Source organism: Tetrahymena thermophila, assembly GCF_000189635.1.
Source record: "Tetrahymena thermophila SB210 genomic scaffold scf_8254457, whole genome shotgun sequence".
In the NCBI taxonomy this organism is placed as follows: Eukaryota; Ciliophora; class Oligohymenophorea; order Hymenostomatida; family Tetrahymenidae; genus Tetrahymena; species Tetrahymena thermophila.
Genome location: NW_002476235.1, coordinates 92,342 through 114,852, shown reverse-complemented (window position 1 = coordinate 114,852; position 22,511 = coordinate 92,342). Strand labels below are relative to the sequence as shown.

Genomic DNA, 22,511 nt, shown 5'->3' with positions numbered 1-22,511 from the left:
GAACAATTAGACAAAAATTTTTGTTTATAGATATTAAATTTATTAATTTAGATTACACTTTAAAAAGTTTTAAATTATTTAAGAAATTCAAACATCTCATTGACGCTTGTTTTCTTCTTCGTGTTAATGTTCTTAGTTTTATTATTGATTTTCAGATTCAGAAGCACCAGAGTTCTTGTAAATAGCTTCACCAATCTTTTGGGCAGCATTGTTAACATTTTGAATTTAAGTTTTGAGCTTTTCAACATCTTCAGATCCTAAGTTAGAGTTGTCAAGGGAGGTCTTGAGTTCAGCAAGTTCCTTTTCGACTTCAGCAACAACTTCAGAAGGAAGTTTGCTCTTGTGAGTTTGGAGGGACTTTTCAGTGTTGTGATAGACCTTGTCACCTTCATTCTTGAGGTCAACAAGTTCTCTTCTCTTGTTATCTTCTTCCTTGTGAGCTTCAGCTTCTCTAATCATATCTTCGATTTGAGACTTGCTGAGACCACCAGAAGATTGGATAACGACGTTTTGTTGTTTACCAGTACCCTTATCCTTAGCGGTGACGTGGACGATACCAGATTAATCAATATCGAAAGTAACTTCGATTTGGGGAACACCCTTAGGAGCAGGAGGGATATCAGCAAGATCGAAATTACCGAGGAGCTTGTTATCCTTAACCATGGGTCTTTCACCTTAGAAGACTCTGATAGAGACGACAGTTTAGTTGTCACCAGCAGTAGAGAAAACTTAGGATTTTCTGGTAGGAATGGTAGTGTTTCTTTCAATCATCTTGGTCATGACACCACCATAAGTTTCAATACCTAAGGTAAGAGGGGTAACGTCGAGAAGAATAACGTCCTTAACGGTACCTTCGAGGACAGCACCTTGGATGGCAGCACCAGCAGCGACGGCTTCATCGGGATTGACGGATTTATTGGGGGTCTTACCGAAGAAGTCAGCAACGAGCTTTTGAACCATGGGAATACGAGTAGAACCACCGACTAAGATGACTTCGTCAATCTTGTCCTTGGAAATACCGGAGTCCTTTAAGCAGATTTCGCAGGGCTTGATGGTCTTCTTTAAGAAATCACCGCACAAGCTTTCGAATTTAGCTCTAGTAATTTATAAGTTGCAATGCTTGGGTCCAGAAGCATCAGCAGTCAAGTAAGGCAAGTTGATTTCAGTGGTGTTGGTGGAGGAGAGTTCGCATTTGGCCTTTTCAGCAGCTTCTCTGACTCTTTGGATAGCCATCTTGTCAGAGTGAATATCAATACCAGATTGGGACTTGAATTCCTTGATGATGTATTCAGCGATCATACCATCAACATCTTCACCACCGCAAGAAGTATCACCATTGGTAGCCTTGACTTCGAAGACACCATCAGCTAATTCTAAAATAGAAATATCGAAAGTACCACCACCTAAGTCATAGACAGCAACAACTTTACCACCAGTCTTTTCCATACCGTAAGCCAAAGCAGCAGCGGTAGGTTCGTTGATGATTCTCTTAACTTCCAAACCAGAGATTTTACCAGCATCAGTGGTAGCTTATCTTTATTGATCGTTGAAATAAGCAGGGACAGTAACGACAGCCTACTTAACATTCTTGCCCAAATAAGCTTCAGCAGTTTCTTTCATCTTGGTTAAGACGAAGGAACCAACTTGAGAGGGAGAGTAGTTCTTACCTTAAGCAGCAACCCAAGCGTCACCGTTGGAGTTTCTAACAACCTTGTAAGATAAATGCTTAGCATCCTTTTGGACCATGGGGTCTTCGAACTTTCTACCGATCAATCTCTTGGTGGCATAAAGAGTGTTTTCAGGGTTAGTAACAGCCTATTTTAAATTAAAAATATTATTGATATGATTTTTGGATTTTTAATTAATGATTAAATGAATGTGAAAATATATGTTTAAATTCTTGCTTCTACATTTGTTAATTTAACCACATAATGCTAATTAATTAATTAATAATGATTATTTAAGTATCTTTGTTTGAATTATAAACTATCTATTATTTATTTATTTGTTATTCCTAATTAATTTTAGTTATTTAGATCTTTCTTCTTAATGAAAGAAGTAAACATCATGTTTATTTTTCTTATCATATTAAGTGCTCTTACTTTATTATGCCATCTTTATTTTATCCTATAGGTTAAATGTTTATATGCCATGCTTTTATTTATATTGCTTGCTAGCTGATAAGCTTTGTCAAGAGAATTATATTATTTGCAATCATTCCATTTATTTACTGCTTGAATGTAAATATGAGAAAATTTTTGGTGAAATGTTTTCAAAACCATAAGAAATGGATTGGCTTGCTCCATTTATTCCTTAACTTATTGAAACTTAAGTAATGTTAGTTGATAATGATGGGCTTCTCAGTCTCCATTTAACTCTTGTTTCAAAGTTAATGCATTTTCATGAAAAATTTGAAAACTTTTATGAAGAGGTGGTATGAAAAATATTTGCAAAATGTAAAGCTTCTTAAAATAAAAAGCCATCATTTGAATGTTTGAGTTAAACTACAAAGTAGAAGTAGGATTGAGTAAGTAAGATTTGTAAAGTATAGTCATAAAGCTTACCTATCTCTTAGCGGGAGCACCAACAAGTCTGGAACCATCGGGAAGGATAGCAACGACAGAGGGAGTAGTTCTGAAACCTTCAGCATTTTCAATAATCTTAGGGGCGCTACCTTCCATAATGGCAACACAAGAGTTAGTGGTACCCAAATCAATACCGATAATGCTATTAGAGCCAGAGCTAATTATTAATAATAATTAAATTAATTTTAAAAGTTTAAAATATTGGTTAGCAATAAATATAGTTTGGCATAAGATTTAATTTTTCATCTAAAAATGAGAAATCTCAGTCAAATAAGTAAAATCTTAAAGCAAAGTAGTTTATTTACGCGAAACCCTTCTTAACGGTGTTGTAGAGGGAGTTATTACGAATAATTTTAGACAACATTTTTCAAGGACAGCTATTTTGTTTGCAGTTTTTCCTTTTTGGATTTTTATTTATTTGATTTTTATGAAAATTATTATTATTTTATGATTAACACCTCAAAATAAATTTTAAAGCCAAAGTAAATCAAAATAAAGAAATTTCTTTTTGTTTCTTTGTTTTTCTTTGAAGAAAAATTCATTCCTATTTCTTAATATTTCTCATGTATTTAATAATTAATTTTCATATCAAAAGCTATGTAAGATATTATTAGATTTATCATATGAAGATATCTTCTCCCCCACTTATTTCATTACATATAAACTAAATAATTAACTATCTAAATATACGACTCACTCTTGTACTGAATTACATTTCTAAAAATTTACTTTTAAATATAATTGATTTTTATATTTATTATCATTTTTATATTTAGTTAATTTTGATTCGATTATACTTTATGCTTTCTTCATTGTAAAATTTATCTATTATAATTTATGCCCTTACAATAATTTTTTATATAGGTGATATGTATGCACATTATTTTATAATTAATTAACTTACTTTATCTTTCTTACAAAATGAATCTCATAGAAAATCTGAATAGCATTATATATTGTAATATTGGTTTGATCCTCGTCTTTTTATGACTAAGTTTGCCAATCTTTCAAACGTTCACATGAAGTTGCCCAATTAAAAACTTAATTAATCTGAATTAGCTCTTATTCTATCCCACCTATCGAAATCACATTATTTTAGATCAAGACTATTCCTGATTAATTTAATAATTGTTAATAGTTGATCAATAGAATTATCTTTGTTACTCAAGAAAGCAACTTAAGCCAACCATCTTTTCTCTTTAAATAAATTTAAATAGCTTTATTTATAAATGAATAATTAGGATTAGATACCATATTAGTTATAAACAAAGCAAGAAAAAGAATTGAATATTATTATTTTTAATTGGTTATTATATTTGCAAACATTGAATGATAAAAACACCTAAAGAAAGTGGAAAAATGTCATTAAAACAATCAAAAATTCATTTCTAGCTAAAAACCAAAAAAGAGAGATAAGATTTGAGAATAGATAAAAAAAATCAATGTTATAAATATTCTAAATATGCAAGTTTTAAGCAAAAATAATATTTTAAATAGGTTATTTTTAGAGATTTACTAATAGCATTTGCCATATATAATAAAAATAGAACTTTAGAATCAAATTAAAGTTATTAAATCTTTTAAGTTAATAATAAAAAACTTAAATAATAATTTTGAATATTCTAGATTTCTGATTCAATCTTCCAGAAATAATTTAATGAAAATTAATTTAGCTTTTTGTTATTTTTACCAAAACTCTAGCTAGCAAAGTCACTTTATAACTATCTAAATGCATATAAAAAGGAAGAGAATTATAATATTTTTATTATTTTATTCTCATTCTTTTCAATAGCCAATAATCTATTTTTATTTGTATTTTTTCCCTCATACTTTTTTATACTTAGAAAACAAAATTATATTTTTTTATCTATGTCTCTTTGAAAGTATTAGTAAGAGACAAAATTTATTAAAATTCTACTAAACAAAAGAAAGCGCTAATGGATTTCTAACATTAAAGAATATCTAATACAGGAATTATATAATCCACAACTATATCAAAAGTATTATTAAATTACTTTTGCTAAAAGGAATTGTTATTTTTCATAAAATTGTTTCTTTAGACCATTATGAATTAACAAAAGTATTTAAACGTAATATTTATAGATAAAATAAAAAATATTAGCTTAAATAGTTTTTATTAAACATGTTATTTATTTAATAAGTAAACAAAACCTTTAAATATTCTATGATATTATCTTACTTTACCAAAAATTTGAGTGTATATGGGTGTTTATATAGTATAAAAATAATTATTTTGTGTTTTCAACTTATAAATTGTATTAAATGTAGAATTCCAAGTATAAATATAAAATTAAGTTTAAATGTTTGCTGTATTTCATAATTATAAAGAAAATAGTACAATTTTTTATCAGAATAAATTATTTTAGTTATCTAAAATGATTTAAATAACGCTTAAATAATGGAGTTATTTATCAAATTTATAAAAATAAATATTTTATTGTGGAAACAGATAAATTATATAAATTTTAAAGTAAATTTAAATCAGATCAAATTTTTGTTCAATTTTATCTACAAATATAATAAATAAACTAAAAATAATTTTAATTGAGTTTAGCTTGAAAAAATTCTCAATGATACATTCATGAGTAAAATAAATATTTTTGATGCTAAATATCAAATAAAATTTATCGAGACATATACTTGACACAGTAATTGATCTATTTATCTCTTAATGTTAAGAATGATGAGTAAAGATTCTTTTTTCTATAGATTTTTCTTGAAAAAAGTAAAATTAATAACTTTGTGGAATATTAACTCTTTTAAAAGATACTCTGTTATTTTAATAAAGAAGACTTTTTAAAGTATTTAGGAATATAATATAAAGCAAGCATCCGGCATAAACTAATGATATAAAGATTCACTTAAAGCTTTAAAGACTCTCTTAAGCATTATTGGAGTGTGTATAAAACAGATTAAATTTTACGTATTTACAACAAAGAGAAATATGATAAGATTCCTACTAAATTAAAAACATTCAAATAATATGAATACATTAAAATAAATGAATATGGACTCCTATTCCTTATGATTAGTGAGCAAAATAAAGTTGCTATTGAAAAACTTTTAAGTAAGATAAATTATAAAGAGAAGGTTCTGAATGATACTTCAAATCCATCAAAATTAAGTCCTACTACATTTGCAATTTTAAACAATATTACAGATATGTCTTTATTCCTTTAATAATTTGGTGCTAACATATTTGCACCAAACGAAGATGGCAATACTTTATTACATATTGCTGCCTTTTACCGTAATTTAGAAGCTGTTAAATTTGCCCTTGAAAATAACTCTGATGTGAACGCTTGTAATAAAGATGGTGACACTCCTCTTTTCTATGCAATTGTAAAATAATCTCCTGAAATAATTGAATATTTCTTATCTAAAGGAGCTAATGATTTAGTTAAAAATAATAATGGACTTTATCCAATTCACGAAGCTACAGTTACTGGTAATATAGAAATAATTAAATTATTTGAAAAGACACTTACATAAGTTAGAAATTCAAAACCTGATTTAGATCCTATTCATCTTGCAGCTTAATTAGAATCTACTGATGTATTGGATTATCTTTTAGAAAAGAATCCTTCATTTGTAAATTTACCTGATAATTCTAACTAGCAAACTCCTCTCCACTATGCTGTTATTGAAAAAAAATATGAGTGTGCAAGATATCTTCTATTAAAAGGAGCAAAGCCAAACATCTAAGATAAGTTTGGTAATACTCCTCTGCATTTTGCAACTTTAAATAAAGATTTAGACATGTGCTATATCTTAGATGATTATGGATCTGATGCTAGAATCAAAAATAAAGACGGACTTAATTGTATTGATCTCTGTTTTGTTGACAGAGACTAAACTATGGTTAACTATTTCAAAGGATTAAATAAATATTCAAAGGTTTTCCTTGAAACATATTAATGAATGATTTATAATAGAAAATAATATTTACTTTTCTAAATTATTGTATAAACTAAAATGATAAAATATTTATTCAAAAAAATTTCACTTAATTAATTTATTATTTTAATAAAAATTCATAAAAATATTATTTTTAAATTAAAAAAATTTATTCAGTTTAAATTTAAAAATTTAAAACTCTAAAAAAATTCTGATTTTTTCTCATAAACCAAAATAAAAAGTATTTTTAATTTAAAATTAATTAATTATTAAATTTACTTTTAAGTGTATAAAAGACCTTCATTTTATTTTTATGGATATTTTAGAAGGATGATTATATTATCTTTAAACAATACAAACAATAAATTTTACTTAATTAACAGATTCTAATATTTTTTCATTAAATTAAATAAAACTAAAACAAATTATATTTTTAATTTCAAACTTGTTGTCTTTATTTTGTTTTTTAATATTGAAAACCCTTTGATATATAATATCCTAGTATGCTAGATTGATACTATAGTCTTACTTTAAACAAACTAAGTTAAAAATAAATAATTTTAAAATGATTTATATAATCAATCCTGATATTTTTTTCAAAAAACTTAAAAAAAGTAAAATACACCAAAATTTTAATTTAAAATTCACTGATTAATTAATTTTTTTTAAGGCTGTAAAATATTTACTCTAAGTTATATCCTAGAAGATTAAATTATCTTAAATTTACTTTAAAATATGCAGAAGATAAATAATTTAAAAAATTAAATTTTAATAAAAAAAATAAATTCTTGAAAAATTAATGGAATTAATGAATTAATTAATAAATTAATTTAAAAATAATTTTATTTGAATAGATAATTTGAGAGATAGAGTAAGAATAAAATTTTTAGATAAATATTTAAATTAAATTATTTGCAAAGAATTAAAAAATGAATTTGATAATCAACCACCAAAATCCTTTAATGAAAAAGTAATATTATAAATTTAACAACGAGTGGTAAACAACCACATTAATAAATCTTTTTTGTTAAGACTATTGATGTAATATATTTATAAAGAAAATTTTACCAACCAATAGTTAAATAAAAATTTCATGGAAAGATGAATAAATGTATGTTTGGGTTGCAAAATAGCAAGCATAACAAACTTGACTTTTATTAATAAATAAGAAAAATATAGTTGGTTGATTAATTGTAAATTTACTTATTAGGATTATGATTGGTAAATAAATAAAAACAAAAAAAGAAAAATCAAAAGACAAACAAATTAATAAATTATTTACTACCTGAAATATAAATATTTGTTAAATATTTAATATTTTAGTAATATATATCCATAAATAAATAAATAAATAAATAAAAAGGTTTGTTTGTTTATCATCCCTAAAATTTACTAGCCATAAACTAATTACTAACACTCAAACAAACTAAATTTGACAGAGTTTCTTAAAATATTTAAGTGCTACATATTATTACACCTCTACTACTAAAACTAAATTATTATCGCACTCATTGATTCTTAGTTACATTAATATGAATACTACTATTTTAAATCAAAGCTAAGCAAACCCACTTAAAATGTCCCAAAATAATTATATGCTAAATCACACACAAGCACACTCTGACTATGGAAAATCTAACCCTCGATTCGATTAAAAAGTTTATCAAGAATTATGTGGATGCGCTCCAACTCAAATTGTCCCAATAATAAAATTTTTACTGATTTTCATTATGTTGGGTGCACTAATAGGATTTATCTTAAGTATTGTTGGAGCATGCTATGATGGAAGCAGTTGGATGGGTAGCCAACCAACGGAAACATATGCACTTTTTATTACAGATATTATTTTGTGCGTTTTTATTTTTGGACTTGCCCTTTTTGCTTTTATTCAGCTAATGATGAAAAATTTTGAGCTTGGTATTAAAGTAGAGCTCACTCTTTTCTTTGTATTTGTCTTTTTAGCTTGCTCATTAGCTGGAGGTATAATAATCTAAACAATAGATCAATCAAGTTCTGTATCCTATTCTTGCAGCTAGGTTTACTAAAAAATATGGCCATCATCTGTTTTAGATGCTTCATAAACTGCCTAAGCTAATTTTTGTTCTGGTAACTGTCCATGTGATTATTCATCTTAGTCTTAATCGAGTTATCCATTAGCAGGATATTTTGATCCATCAGGTCCTATAAATGCATTAGGATGTAAATAGTATACTCCTCTGTCTCAAAGCACTGTCAATTTATTACAAAATCTTGAATCATCATGGAAATGCGCAGGAATATGCTCTGTCAGTAAAATGTACCTATTTACAGACGTAATTAATTATTCAAATATTATTATTTTCTTCATAAATATAAATATGCATTCAATGCTATATTTAAAATGAATAATTTTACATCAATATTAACATTAAAAATTTATAGCCAAGCAACAAATTGAATGGTTACTATTTAATAAATGCTGTTTATTGATTAATTATAGCAACTTTACCTCAATTTAAATATTTTAATTTCGATTAAATATTAAATAAATCATTTTTATAGATTAAAGTTAACATATTTATTTTTTAAAATTAGGTCAATAGAGGATAACCTAACTCATAATAAAGCTGCTTCTAGATTGCAAGTCAAAAGCTCTATCCGTTAAGCAACTTATTTTTAGGTGGTGATTTTACCATCAGCATTCTACAAATGATTATATTGCTATTTTTAATGAAGTTAAAAACTTTTTTGGACAGAGATGATGTAAGATTATTCTCAGGAGTAAAAACAATCGATTAAGAAAGGTAGCATGTGTATGCAACTTCAATTATTTAAGATCCCCATAATTAATCTATTGCCCATGATTAATCTAGTATCATTAGATAGGATCACTAGCAGTCAATGATTCAAAATCAATAGCTCTATTAACAGGAATAAGTAATTCAATAATAACCACCTTAAGTTTATTAGACATAGTAAAATTAGACCTTTGTTAAAAAGAACAGCTTTATCCAGCCTCTTCATACTTAGATGAACGCTCTTCCAGCTGCAACTTCTAACTAATAATCTTCTTAACCTGTTATTTCAGTTATTTAAAAATAAAATAGCATGTCTGCTTAGAGTGCTTAAGTAGCTCCTTTTCCTAACTAGAATGTAAACAATGTTAATTCTTCTAATAATTAAGTTTTATATAAGCAAAACTCTATTACTATGTAAAATTCATAAATAATTTAAAATGCTTAATATAATTCATAAAAAACTGCTTCGTTTCCAAATCAAGGACAATAAATAACTAGCAATAATAATAATTAAGTAGTGCCTTTAAAAGAAGTTTTAAATAATAATGGTAATTAAAATTAAATATATTAACAAAACTAAAACTCGGATGTTAAAACAGATATCGAATATTAGTATTAAAGAGATATCTATAATACACAAGGAAATTAGATTAATAGGTAACCTACTTTAAATTAAAAAATTTAAAATTATAGAGATGATTTTGATGGCTAAGATCAGTCTCCTAGCTCACCAATGAGATCCTCAATTGTTTCACCTAAAAAAAATAATTATATTGAAAGAAAATAAACTATAGAGCATACACCTGTTAATAATTTATTTGATGACGATGTAGCCTAAAATAAGAATAGAAATAACCTCAATAACTCAATTGTATTTTAGAACAAAGCTGCAAATCATCCATTAAGCTAATTGTAATAAAATCGTTTAACATCTTCTTCATTTTAAAATGCCTCCACTATGTAATAATCCCCAATAAGGAAGGGGTAATAATAAACAGGAGGTTTATCAGTACTAGCAAATACAGGAAATTTAACTTTATAAAGTAGAAATGTAGCAACTCCTGTAATGTAAAGCGAAATGCATAATGATGATACTTAAGGTGTAGTTCACAATCTAGATATGGTAAAACCAAAATCAAATAACAATACTTACAGACCTTAAAGTAATGTGGTTTCTTTAAATTTGGATCCCTCTGCCCCAAATAGTTCATATTAACTAAATGATGCTGCATTCCGTTCAACTATGTAAAATTAGAGTACTGTTAGTAATGGGAACAACAACACTAACAAAAAGTTTTTCTCTAAATAAAACTAAAATAATAATATTATTGTTTGAAAATTTTCATTAAGATTTATAATTATTTATATTTTTATAATAATTAAATAATTTTGATTTTATATTGTATGATGTAAATTATTTTACTAATTCTGTTTTATTCCTATTATACAAACTTTTTGAATCTGTATATATAATATTGTAAAACGTTTTTATTTTCAAATTTAATACTTAAAATGATGAAAATTGGTATTGCAATTAATTTATGAATTTTTTAACAATAATTGAAAATAATTGTTTTTATTAGGATTAAATTTAATTTATTTAATTGAAAAAAAATTAATTTTTATTCTTATAGTTTTAATAAAAATAAATTATTTTTTTATTATTAAATATCATCATAACCAAATACTTTGCTTTAGTAATTTGATTCAAGTAAAAAATAGGAATTTGAGAAATAATTTTAATTTACAAAGTATTATTCTTAATCAAATAAATAAAAAAATTTTATTGAAATACAAATATTTCTATGAAGTTAATATAAAAATAATCTATGAATCTGTTTTCAATTTTCAAATATTATTTTTAAAAATTTGATTTAGGCTTTTAATTAAATTTTGATTTTACTTTATTTTTACTTTACTGTTTTCTTTTATAATTGTTATAAAAATGAAATTATTGATCATCATAAAAAATAATTTCTTTTAATAAATTTGATTAAATAAAATATGAATTTGTGAAAAAATTTATTTACATTAATTAAATAAATAAAAAAATGTAATTCAAAAAAGATTATATTTTTGGTGTTATACAAAAATTAAAAATAATGCTCTATTGCATGTGTTTATGAATGTGTTTTCAATTTCAAATATTATTTTTCTAAATTTGTTTTAGTTTATTTATTTTTTTTTCATTAAATTTACTTTTCATGTGTTTTATTTTATTTTGGATTCTATTAATTTATTTATTGTTTTTTTTACTTAATTTTTATTTTCAAATTTTTTCTTTAACTGTTTTTTTTTTCTTCAATTTTTTAATTTTTTTAATTTTTTATTATTTTTTAAATATCTTTAATTTTTTTATATTTTTTCTTATTTATTTTTCTTATTTTTTATATTTTTTAATTTTTTTAATGTCTCCCTATCTTCATGCTTTTTCCTTTTTATATGTTAGTTAATATATGATTTTACTAGAAAAAGAGGAGAAGGATGATTGATAGAATCAATTTATAAGTACTTTTTCATTTCGTTAATTATAAAAGTTTTTTTATTTTTAGTAGGATTGATCGGGTTGCGAAAGCATGATAGCTTTGAACAAGAAAATGGTTGGTGGGTTTTCTTGTTTTTCGGGATTTAAATAAATGTAATTAACATCTATAATTAACTTTTAAGGGCTTAAGATAAAGATATAGCTGGATTATAGAAAGTGGAAACTATGAGCTTGCTCTCTCGATTTTTTAATAAATATCTTTAGATATTTTAGCATGCTCTTTCTGGTATTAAAAACGTTAAAAGCATTCCAGCATATGGAGGATCAACAAGTAACAGTATTAAGGCCTTTATTTTATACTGAGATTATTTCCGAAATATGTTAGTTTGTATATTTCACTGAATATGCTGATGCTGTCCTGAAATTGTATACTATAATCCATATCTCTACCTCAAGCCGATGGGTACTTATAAAGTTTCTTTCGCACTTCAACTTACTCCAAAATAGAAAATTTTCTTTGTTTTTTTTAATTAAATAATTATCTGAAAATACAAAACTCAATTTTTTGTTTTATTATTCACATATTCAAAATCAAAAACAAGTAAATATCAATTAATCATAAAATTTATTACATTTTTTACAATAATCTTTGAAATAAATACATTTTAATTATTTTTTTAATAATTTAAATAAATTAAATAATATTTTTATAATATTTATTTATAAATATTTCATTTTATACCATTGCTTAAGTCCACATTAAACTATCTTAAATTACCTAAGAAACTAAATGAGTTAAACCATACACCATCTGCTTTATAGAACTTTCCTTAAAACTCAACCCTATTTCAAAATTATTAAAATTTTTTAATTTATAATTTCATAATTAATTTATTACCATTAAAGTCTTATTGCATGTAGAAAACACTCCATAAGATCCATACTCATTAATACAAATACCGTGATATGCACAAATACAAACCAACCTATTAAAATTTAGAGAGAATTTCCTTCAATTATTCCTGAGCCTATAGTTTTTTCAAAAAATACTTTAGACAACTAACTATGAGCAAGGGATAAGGCCCAGAGACGAAGATAACTTGCTGTACTGCTTATAGATCCTGTAAATTAAATTATTTTAATATTTTAAGATACAAATTTAATTTTCATTTATTTATTTACCCAATACAAATTCTATGGTTTCAATAACTTAATGAACAAATACTTCAGAAAAATCAAATTCATGTTTATCTTTTGTTATAGATTCAAATTAGTCGAAATCCATACTTTCTTGAATACTGTTTTCTTTTAAAAATTATTTTTTTATTGTCTCCTCTTTTTCTATTTAGGATTTTCTTAATTCCTAAATAAAATCATCCTGTAATATATTTAAATATGAGTTTGTATAAAAAGTTGTTATTTTAAATAATTAAACTTATTACATCACTATTTTGATTTTTTTATAATTATGGTATGAGTTTCTCATTTAAACTTCCTTTTTTAACTACATATGTCCTTTTATTATTTTTTCTATTTTTTAAGTAAAGAAGAAAGGGCTTTGGGAAAAGCATTAAAGGAACCATGCACACTGAAATATATAATAGATTTTATTGTAAATATTCTTGGTTTTCTTGATTCCATAAACTTTTTCCATCTGGTATCATTCCTAATTTAAGAGGTAGATTAATCATAAGATTAATTATTGAAGGTGCTTAGCTTGTATCTTACTAATAGTTTATATTCCACTTTATAACTATCATAAATATCATGTACCCGAATGTAGTGACCATAAAAACTAACTACGGTATGAATTCAAAGAAAAAATCAATCCATTATCCAAAATACTTATTATTAAACCCTTTCAAAATGATTCCAAAAGTCATTTATATAACTCCTATTTTATCAAAAATTACAACACTTAAGTTAAAAGTAAATAGAAATATCAAAAAATTTTACCTATTATAACTGCGAGTTTCATTTTAAAAGAATTAAAAAATGTTAATTCATTTTAGGCGATGTACCACTTAGGGTCAAAACCAAAAGGATAAGTACAGTTAGGCTTTTTTACATATTCTAGTTCTCCATTTTCATCCTTTTTAAACAAAATTTTCGATTAATTTGAGAATTTTATAAATTCTAATTAAATTGGAGATATTTTAATAAAATTGATTGATCTATTTATTACTCTTTGATTAACGTAGCAGGATTTGTGAAACAAATAAATTGGAAGTGAGAAAAAGTCATTGTATATAAGTCCACTATAGAGAGCAAAAAATCCTAATAAAAGTACAACATATCTGACAGAGTATAAGACATTTAAATCTCTGCGTGTATCAAAGGGATTTTTTTTGTGATTTATGCAAAGGTAGAGCCCAAATAAGAAAAGAAACCCTCCATGACCAATATCTCCAAACATGATTCCAAACTACAAAGAAAACATTACTATGCAATAAATACCTGGATTTATTTCTTTATATCTTGGAATGCCATAAGTATTGACTATTTGCTAATTGAAAAAAATTAGAATACAAAAATGATTCAAGTATTTACCTAAAATGGAGCAGTAAAAGAGTTAAGTTTAAATAAGGTTGGAGGAACATCATCATCATTAATTTCACATTCTATAATTTATGATTATCCCTAATTTGGGTATTTCAAAGATAATTTAACTTGTGTTTATAAAAGCTACTCTTAGTATACTTTAGGACACCATAGTCTGCCTATAAATACATGCTTTCGAGGTTTCAAATTGTTAAGTTATACAAATATTGACCTCTCTTTTTCTACAAATAGCTGCATTTCAACTATTTTAGAGCAGTTTAAACCTTTTCTCGGTAGACTCCATTCTTCCAAATCAGAATAGAGTTATTTTTTGGCTAAATTGATAACCTGTAAAAAGTATTTAATATTTTAGTTACATATATTAAAATAATAATTTTACTCTCAAGACATCAGTCTTATCTTGTTCTATCTGTAGAATTTTTAAATCTATCTCATCTTTATTAATAATCGATTTAAATCTTTTTGTTAAAATAGAATATTTGTTTGGTGTATTTATCAAATTTATATTACATTTTAGCATTAAATACATCCAAAATTTTATTGATTTTTCCTATTAAATAAGAATTTTGGATACTTGCTACTGGAAAAAACAAAATAAATATTGTCCTATCAGGAAATTCTGCATGAACTTTTTAAATATTCCAAAAATTCCCTTTTGTCAATCTGTATATAGAACGTATAAATCTATAAATATCTTCTGTTTTTACTGTTCCTATAACAGTTGTAAATTATCTAGTTAAGAACTAATCTTCCCAATCAGCATCTTCTTCGTTTCTATGTTTTTATTGTATTGGTTGCTATCTCCTTGAAACTGGCTTAGACGATAGCACAACTACTGTTTCTTACTCAATTTCTTCAACATTTTAAATTTAGCTTTAAAGCTTCTACTTTTTTTTTCTTTCAAGATCTTCCCTATGCTAGTAGTAAAGAGAACTTATAAATCTATCCTTGTAAAATAAATAGGTAGAGCTTTATTCTTTTAAATCTTGATACTTTTTTTCTAACTCTTCTACTTATGCTGCGTTTCTAAATATTTATTTTGTGAAGCTCTCGATTTCCTAATTTATGTCATCTATATATGTTTTTTCAATTCTATCACGTGTGCTTAGAAATTCTCTTAGCTAAATCAAGAACTCCTCAACGTCTTCACAATGCTAAATATGAAAATTATAATCCTTAAGAAGTTGCTTAATCTTTGCTAAATTAGTTTATATCTCTTCACATTTCTTAATAAAGCGAGAAAACAATCGATTTGCTGAATTTTAATCTTTGTTTGAATCTATAAACTCTACCATGTCGTCACCTAATTCTCCTAACATATTTATCATTTCCCATGCTAATTCCCTGGATACTATTACTTAATAGCATCCCATTCGTTCACTTCTCAACATTCTATAAAAAAATAAATTAAATATCCTATTTTATTTTAGATACTGATTTCTATTTATTTATTTAATTTTTGATAAAGTTTGAATAAAATTAAAATAATAAAAATAATGCATTTAAAAAAAATGTAATCAAATTAAATCGGAGTAAATAATCTTTAAATAGAATAAATTACATTACAATAAAAGAATGAAATATAAATAAATAAACACTTTTGTGGATACCTAAACATTACTAAAAACCAAATCTAATTTGTAAATTCATAAATCTTTATTGTTCAACTAAATAAATCATGATAAATGTTCATTTGATAATTTTAAATTTTCACTGAATTTTCAGAGGTCTCTTTATATATTTTTGAAGTTGAAATATTACAAAAATATAATATTGAATTTATTTAATCATTTATTGAATATCAAAAATATAAAATATTAACTAATTTTTTAAATAATATGTTATTTTTTTTAATTGAATCTGTAATTATTTATTGCTAAAAATGTTAATTTTCAACCAAATGCTACTTTCTTTCTACCTCTCATGCGAACTAATTTATAAAAAAAAATGATAACCTAAATAATAAAAATATTTACATACCATCATTAAGTTTTTTTATTGTTTTATCACCCTATTTGCATACTCTTTTATATTCTTAAAGCAGCTCTTAAAACTAAATTATTTTATTATAAGAACATTTATCAATATTAAAATTTCATTTATAAGGCAAAATAAATACTTCATTTTCTAATTCTGGATGAGTGCTGATAAAAGCCCTTTCTATTATAATATTTTAACAAATAAATATTTATATCGATAACCTAGACTATTAAATACCTAAGACATATAAGTCTACTGCCTTTTCTTCAATGCTATCTTTTATGTAGCTCAAACCAAAATCTATTAAATACTAATTAGAATTTATAGTATCTCTCATTAAAATTTATTAAGTTTACTATTTGTCCATATAATTTTGTTGTTTCTGCTACTGGATGAGTAACCATAATATTTGATGTTGTTAAATCTCCATGAAGAATATGAGAGTCATGTAGTTTCGCTAATATTCTTCCAACTTCCTTTAAAAGTTCTGTCATATCTTTTAATATTTGGTATATTTCATAAATGTATCTTCTAATAAAATAATTAAGTTTTTTACTCTCAGTTTTTTAGTATTGAAACAAAAAATCTCTAAGTTTGAGTCCATCAATATATTACATGTAAATTTTACGCTAAACGAAATCAGTTTGCATAACATAAGGAGTGTTTATCCCAGCTTTTCTTGCTCTAATCATATTTCTTACTTCCTATCAACATTCGATATAAATTTATCCTACCTAATTTTAAAAAAATTAATATTACAAAAGTAATTCTCTCTTTTGATAGTCTTTGATCAAGATCAGGATGTCTATAAGCCTTAACTAACTTCTCCTTCATTATTGCAGGCTCTCCTAGAAAATTTTTAACTTTGTAGACTTTCTATTTTGAAACAGTTAAATAACAAGAATAGAAAAAACGCTGTGATAAAAATTTGTATAATTTTACTGCTTCTGCTCCTTAGCTGATTAATTCTAAACCTTCCATAATAAAAAATGTAATTTTTATATATTTATGTATATTCTCCTAGATGTTTTAATTAATTAGTTAAATAACTAAGTAATTTATTTATTTTTAATTCTTTTAGCAAAGCAAAGATATTTAAAATAATAATAAACAAACACAATAAATACACCTAAATTTCAAACAATATCTATTTATAAAAAAATATTATTGTTTAACAATAATTCTGCAAGTTTTTAATCCACAAAGTAAAAAAGGTTGCTAAAATTACAAAATAATAGTATTATTTATTTCTGTTAAATATAATACATCAAGCTAATATAAATAAATGATGGATGCCAAGGATAAAAAAGTAGGATTTATATATGATGAAAGAATGCTTTTACATAAACTCTCTAAGTAGCCTCCTCATCCTGAGTGCCCTGAAAGAATAGAAAAAATAATAGAAAACTTAAAAAAAACTGGATTATGGAGTTAATTAGATGTAATTAACTAGGTAGAGCCAATTTAAAAAGATATTTTAAATAAAGTGCACAGAGATTCATATGTAGATTTAGTAGAATGTAATTAGTTGTAGCTATTTGATTAGATCTTCTTTTTTCTTTTAGATTAATAAATCATTTCAAAATGCTGCTTTAATTATTTATATTAACTCCTACTTAATCATTTTATATAATATTTTATTTTTTAATTAGAAATGTGGCCTGAAGGCTGTGAAAAAGAAAACATGGTTTTAAATGGATGTTATTATAATAAGTACACAGGATAAAGTGCTTTTTTGTCATCAGGTGCTGTAATTTAATCAATAGATTTGATCAAATCCAAATCTTGGCATACTGCTTTTTGTTGTGTTAGGTTTAATATTTATTTTTTTATATTGAAAATAATTGGGATTTGATTTATAATTTAAAATTTGAAATTAAAATTAAGACCGCCTGGACATCACAGTGGAGCTTCATAGTAGTGTAGTGGATTTTGTTTCTTTAACAATGTTGTTGTGGGAGCCAAGTATTTAAGAGAAAAATATTCAGTCAAAAAAATAGCAATTTTCGATTTTGATGTACATCATGGAGACGGAACTCAAGCTCTTACATACGATGATCATGAATTGTTATTTATAAGTATACATTAGTATGATGAAGGTATTTATTATGAGATAAATCTAACAAATTAAATTTGCATTATTTATAAATATATAGGAAAATTTTATCCTTTCTAAAGTGGAGATTTAAGTAAAGTAGGAAATGGATTTAACATTAATATTGGTTGGAACACTTCAAATTTTTAAAGTGCTGGAGATGATGAATACATTTATGCTTTTGAATCAATTGTAATGCCAGCATTGACTGAATTTTAGCCAGATTTTATATTTATTTCTGCCGGATTTGATTCAGCAGCTAACGATAAACTAGGTAGGTGCTAATTGACAAATATAGGATACGAGTAAAATTTAAACAAAAGTCTATTTTTACTTTAAATAATTATATTTATTATTATTTATAGATATATGAGTTCAAGACTAGTATAAATATTTCCTAATTTATTGTTTGTTTTAGAAGGTGGATATAACCTTGATAGCATATAATGGGCATCAGAAGCTGTTATTAGGAGAATTTTGGATCCTTTAAACGAAAAATAACTTGAAAGTTTGAGAAATAACATACTGCCAAACTAGATGTCAATAAAAGTAATTAATGAATGTAAGCTGGCTCATAATAAATTTTGGAAATTACAAGACAAATACAACATTACAAACATCATAGAAAAAAATTAATTTTTTGGAAAAAGTATAATATCAGATTTTAGTAAAAACTTTAAGATAGACAACTTCAATGATAAATTATATTACACTTTAAATTAAATTGAGATTTAATATTTAGAGAAACCTGAGTTTAGGTAGCTACTTTGGCATGGAAATTAAATGAAATAGTTTGGAAATGAAATGCTATTTGAAATTTAAAAAAGTATTGATGTGGGTTTTGAGATAAAGATAGTAGGTGAGGATAGTATTATCATAAAAGGAATAAAAACAAAAGATTTTGAAAATAGATAATTAGATGTAATAAATTAAACAATTCAATATCAATAAAAGGTTTTTGAACATTTTACAGAATAATTAAAAGAAAAAAAACAAATTATTTATGATTCTATTAAAAACTAATTAAAAGAAATTTCAAATATTCCAATAAATTCACAGCTAATAATTGATGGAAGTAATTGCTAAGTGATAATCTCGCACATACCAAACAACAATAGCAATCTGATAAATATCTAATAAATTTGTGAATAATTATCCTCTTATTTCTATGATTAGGAGAAAAAGTGATAAAGAATATTAAAAATAAAATTATAATTAAAGTTTATCAATCTTTTTGATCAATTTAAACTTAAAAAAAAATCATTTCTTATTATAAGTAAAGTATTTGTTAATATTTTAAATTAAATAGTCTCGAATTAATACAACTTGAGGAATATAATAAGTGTTAAAAGTATAAATTCTCATTGTAAACTTTTTAATTAATAATCAATCAATCATAACAATATTTTAATAATTATCTCTTAAATTTGTAATAGCCACAAAAACAATAATCTGATTAAAATCTAAAATATTTATCACAACTTTCTTATTTCTATATGATTTAGAATCCTATAAATTATATTTAAAAATATTTATTTAAATCATATAAATGAATGAAAGACATTATTTAAACTATTTGAGTGATTTTAAGATCATCAATATTTTTTTTATTTGTTTAATATATCAAGATATTATATTTATTTAGAATTGCTATTTATTTTTACATAAAAAATATAGAATACTTTTAGATCCAAAAGTTCAATAATAAGCTTAAAATTTAATTATTTTTTATTTTTATTTAAATTAAATACCTAATGTGACTAAAGTATATCATTCAGAACTTAATATTTCCCTCACAAAAAAATAATAAAGTATTTATTAATTTAAAAATATCAAATTAATAAAATTATTGAATAAAATCTCACTTGATAAGATGCAGGTATAAGACTTCAGTGAAAATAACTTATAAAGAGTATTTAAGAAATTAATATAAGAAGGGAAGTTTTAAGAAGCTTTAATTCTTTGCGAGTCTTATATTTCTAATAAAAAATGTATTTACTATAGTTACTTATTAATAGTTCAGTTATACTTTGAAAACTTGTCTGAGCCTTTAAAAGCTAAAGAAACTTTACTTAAAATGATAGAACATGATTAAAATTAAGAAGAGGCTTATGGATTACTAGGTTACTACTACAGAAACTTTGAAAAAGATTACCAAAAAGCAGAAGAATACTACTTGAAAAGCGTGGAAGTAAATCCAACATACGTAAAGGGATTAAATAATCTTGGGTTTTTTTATAATAATGTAAAATAAGATTATGAAAAAGCTTCAATATATTATGATAGAGTATTGAAAATTGATAAGGAGGGTCAAGGTGAAGTTATGAGCTTAGCCATTAAAAATATCCTTATGTTTTATAATAATAAAGTAAAAGACTCTAAGAAATGCGAAGCTATTTGTGACTAACTCTTTGAGAAGCATAAGAAAGAAATGGATGAGGAACTAATTGAATTTGTTAAAGCTACTTATAAAAATAAAAATAAGTTGAGTAAATTAGAAAAAGTAATTGAATACTAAATTGAACTTAATCCTGATGATAAAAGTTTAAAAGATGAATTAGAGGAGACTTAAACAATCAACTAAAAATTACATTTAATCGAAAAGAAAATGATTGAAATGCTAGAAAAAGATAACAAAAATGAGCAAATATTGAAAACTTTAATAGACTTTTACAGAGATTAGATGGTTGATGATGAAAAGGCCTAAAAAATATATGAGTTAGCTCTTTAAAAGTATCCTGAAAGTGCATACTACTTGAATGATTATGCTACTTTTACAATTATAAATTTCAAAGATTATGATAAGGCTGAAAGTTTATTAAAAAGAGTTTAACCTAGTGATCCCCAGTTTAAAGCCTCTAGATAGAATTTAATTACTTTATATTCAGCGATTACTAAAAATTATGACAAACTTGAATAATATTTACTGAGACTAATTGAAATTGATGATGTAGACAATCAATAAAATTATGAAGACCTTATAGGTTACTATAGAAATATTAGAAATGAAAAAAAGGCCAAAGAAGTTTATATTTCTTACAAAAAAAAATTTTTGCCTGAAGCATTTGAATAGTAATTAAAATGTAATTAAGAGCTAATGGATATATTAGAAACAAGGAATACATCAGATCATTTGGAGAACTTAGTTAAGTGCCTTACTATAACAGGTTAATTTACAGAAATTGAAAAATCTTATGAAAAGTATTTGAAAAAAAACCAGAACGATGTTTAACAATGGATCAAATATGCCCAATTTTTAACTAACGAAATAGAAAGCCTAGATAAAGCAGAAAATGCTTATAAAGAAGCACTGTAATTTAATAGCAATGACTAGCATTTAGCCCAATAAATATATGAATTTTATTTTTGTGATATGTAAAATGAAGAAAAAATTGAAAAATTTCTTATTGACTACATTGAAAAAAATAAAAACGATCAAAATTAGATCTAAAATGCTTTTGCTTTCTTTTTAAAGTAAGGGAAAAAAGATTTATCTTAAAAGTATCATGAGCTATTTTATAAAAACAGAAAAGATAATAAAGATATTAAAATGGTATATCCTGCAAGGTACTTTTTCAACCATAAAAAAAAATGATTCTATGAAAATAATTTTAAATTTTAAATTAAATTTCATAATTTTTTAAGTAGTTAAAGTATATAAATAATTTTAAAAATACTTCTTTTGGAAATAATGTATTTTTAAAAGAACAAAAAGTTGAGATTATTAGAAATATTTTATTTGTTCTTTTAAAGGGTGATTAATTTAAACTAATTATCTTTTATTTTAGGTAGTTAAGCTTTTCAAAAATATTGATTTAAATAGTCTTTTCATAAAATTAGATTTTTATTTTTGAGATCAAATTTTTATTTTCATGTATTAAATTTAATAAATAGAAATGTAGTTTTTAGCCAATTTTCAACAATTAAAAATTATTTTATTATAAAATTTTAGTATGTCTGAATAATCAACAACAATCTAAATAGTTATACATAATTTATTTATTTATTTATTTAATGAATTATATTTTTAAGTAATAATGAAAAATAAAATTTTCATTCACTAAATGGAGTTTTAATTTTAAATAAAATCATCTCATTGTTAAAATTGT

At 24.2% G+C, this 22,511-nt stretch overlaps 8 protein-coding genes across 8 annotated transcripts; 4 read left to right on the top strand and 4 right to left on the bottom strand. All coding sequences in view use genetic code 6, as the record gives it.

The window, feature by feature from the left end:
• Positions 1 to 96: 96 nt before the first annotated feature.
• On the bottom strand, positions 97 to 2,949 carry TTHERM_01014750 (chaperone protein DnaK; the record flags this gene model as incomplete). Its single annotated transcript, XM_001030821.2, has 3 exons — positions 97 to 1,815; positions 2,565 to 2,742; positions 2,891 to 2,949. 3 exons carry the CDS (start codon positions 2,947 to 2,949, stop codon positions 97 to 99), a joined length of 1,956 nt encoding a protein of 651 aa, XP_001030821.2.
• Positions 2,950 to 5,450: 2,501 nt separating this feature from the next.
• Positions 5,451 to 6,527, top strand: TTHERM_01014730 (ankyrin domain protein; the record flags this gene model as incomplete). The annotated part of the gene is made up of 1 exon (XM_001030819.1): positions 5,451 to 6,527. The coding sequence occupies one exon, from the start codon at positions 5,451 to 5,453 to the stop codon at positions 6,525 to 6,527; it is 1,077 nt and encodes a 358-aa protein (XP_001030819.1).
• Positions 6,528 to 8,035: 1,508 nt separating this feature from the next.
• On the top strand, positions 8,036 to 10,616 carry TTHERM_01014720 (transmembrane protein, putative; the record flags this gene model as incomplete). The annotated part of the gene is made up of 2 exons (XM_001030818.2): positions 8,036 to 8,815; positions 9,078 to 10,616. 2 exons carry the CDS (start codon positions 8,036 to 8,038, stop codon positions 10,614 to 10,616), a joined length of 2,319 nt encoding a protein of 772 aa, XP_001030818.2.
• Positions 10,617 to 11,581: 965 nt separating this feature from the next.
• On the bottom strand, positions 11,582 to 12,073 carry TTHERM_001014719 (hypothetical protein; the record flags this gene model as incomplete). Its single annotated transcript, XM_012799567.1, has 1 exon — positions 11,582 to 12,073. The coding sequence occupies one exon, from the start codon at positions 12,071 to 12,073 to the stop codon at positions 11,582 to 11,584; it is 492 nt and encodes a 163-aa protein (XP_012655021.1).
• A 423-nt stretch (positions 12,074 to 12,496) lies between these two features.
• On the bottom strand, positions 12,497 to 15,796 carry TTHERM_01014710 (V-ATPase A subunit 9-2 isotype of the V0 sector; the record flags this gene model as incomplete). The annotated part of the gene is made up of 9 exons (XM_001030817.2): positions 14,838 to 15,796; positions 14,707 to 14,785; positions 14,316 to 14,654; positions 13,951 to 14,271; positions 13,722 to 13,857; positions 13,208 to 13,659; positions 12,948 to 13,143; positions 12,664 to 12,886; positions 12,497 to 12,608 (listed from the first exon to the last, which is right to left on the bottom strand). The coding sequence occupies exons 1-9, from the start codon at positions 15,716 to 15,718 to the stop codon at positions 12,497 to 12,499; spliced, it is 2,739 nt and encodes a 912-aa protein (XP_001030817.2). The 5' UTR covers positions 15,719 to 15,796.
• A 423-nt stretch (positions 15,797 to 16,219) lies between these two features.
• Positions 16,220 to 17,288, bottom strand: TTHERM_001014709 (Serine/Threonineprotein kinase bud32, putative; the record flags this gene model as incomplete). The annotated part of the gene is made up of 8 exons (XM_012799566.1): positions 16,220 to 16,257; positions 16,308 to 16,380; positions 16,447 to 16,487; positions 16,545 to 16,617; positions 16,664 to 16,803; positions 16,864 to 17,011; positions 17,067 to 17,183; positions 17,250 to 17,288. 8 exons carry the CDS (start codon positions 17,286 to 17,288, stop codon positions 16,220 to 16,222), a joined length of 669 nt encoding a protein of 222 aa, XP_012655020.1.
• A 304-nt stretch (positions 17,289 to 17,592) lies between these two features.
• TTHERM_01014700 (histone deacetylasehistone-like deacetylase family, classII protein) lies at positions 17,593 to 19,590 on the top strand (the record flags this gene model as incomplete). Its single annotated transcript, XM_001030816.3, has 5 exons — positions 17,593 to 17,827; positions 17,960 to 18,119; positions 18,195 to 18,406; positions 18,464 to 18,707; positions 18,768 to 19,590. 5 exons carry the CDS (start codon positions 17,593 to 17,595, stop codon positions 19,588 to 19,590), a joined length of 1,674 nt encoding a protein of 557 aa, XP_001030816.3.
• A 361-nt stretch (positions 19,591 to 19,951) lies between these two features.
• Positions 19,952 to 21,997, top strand: TTHERM_01014690 (tetratricopeptide repeat protein; the record flags this gene model as incomplete). The annotated part of the gene is made up of 1 exon (XM_001030815.2): positions 19,952 to 21,997. The coding sequence occupies one exon, from the start codon at positions 19,952 to 19,954 to the stop codon at positions 21,995 to 21,997; it is 2,046 nt and encodes a 681-aa protein (XP_001030815.2).
• Between the last annotated feature and the right edge of the window lie 514 nt (positions 21,998 to 22,511).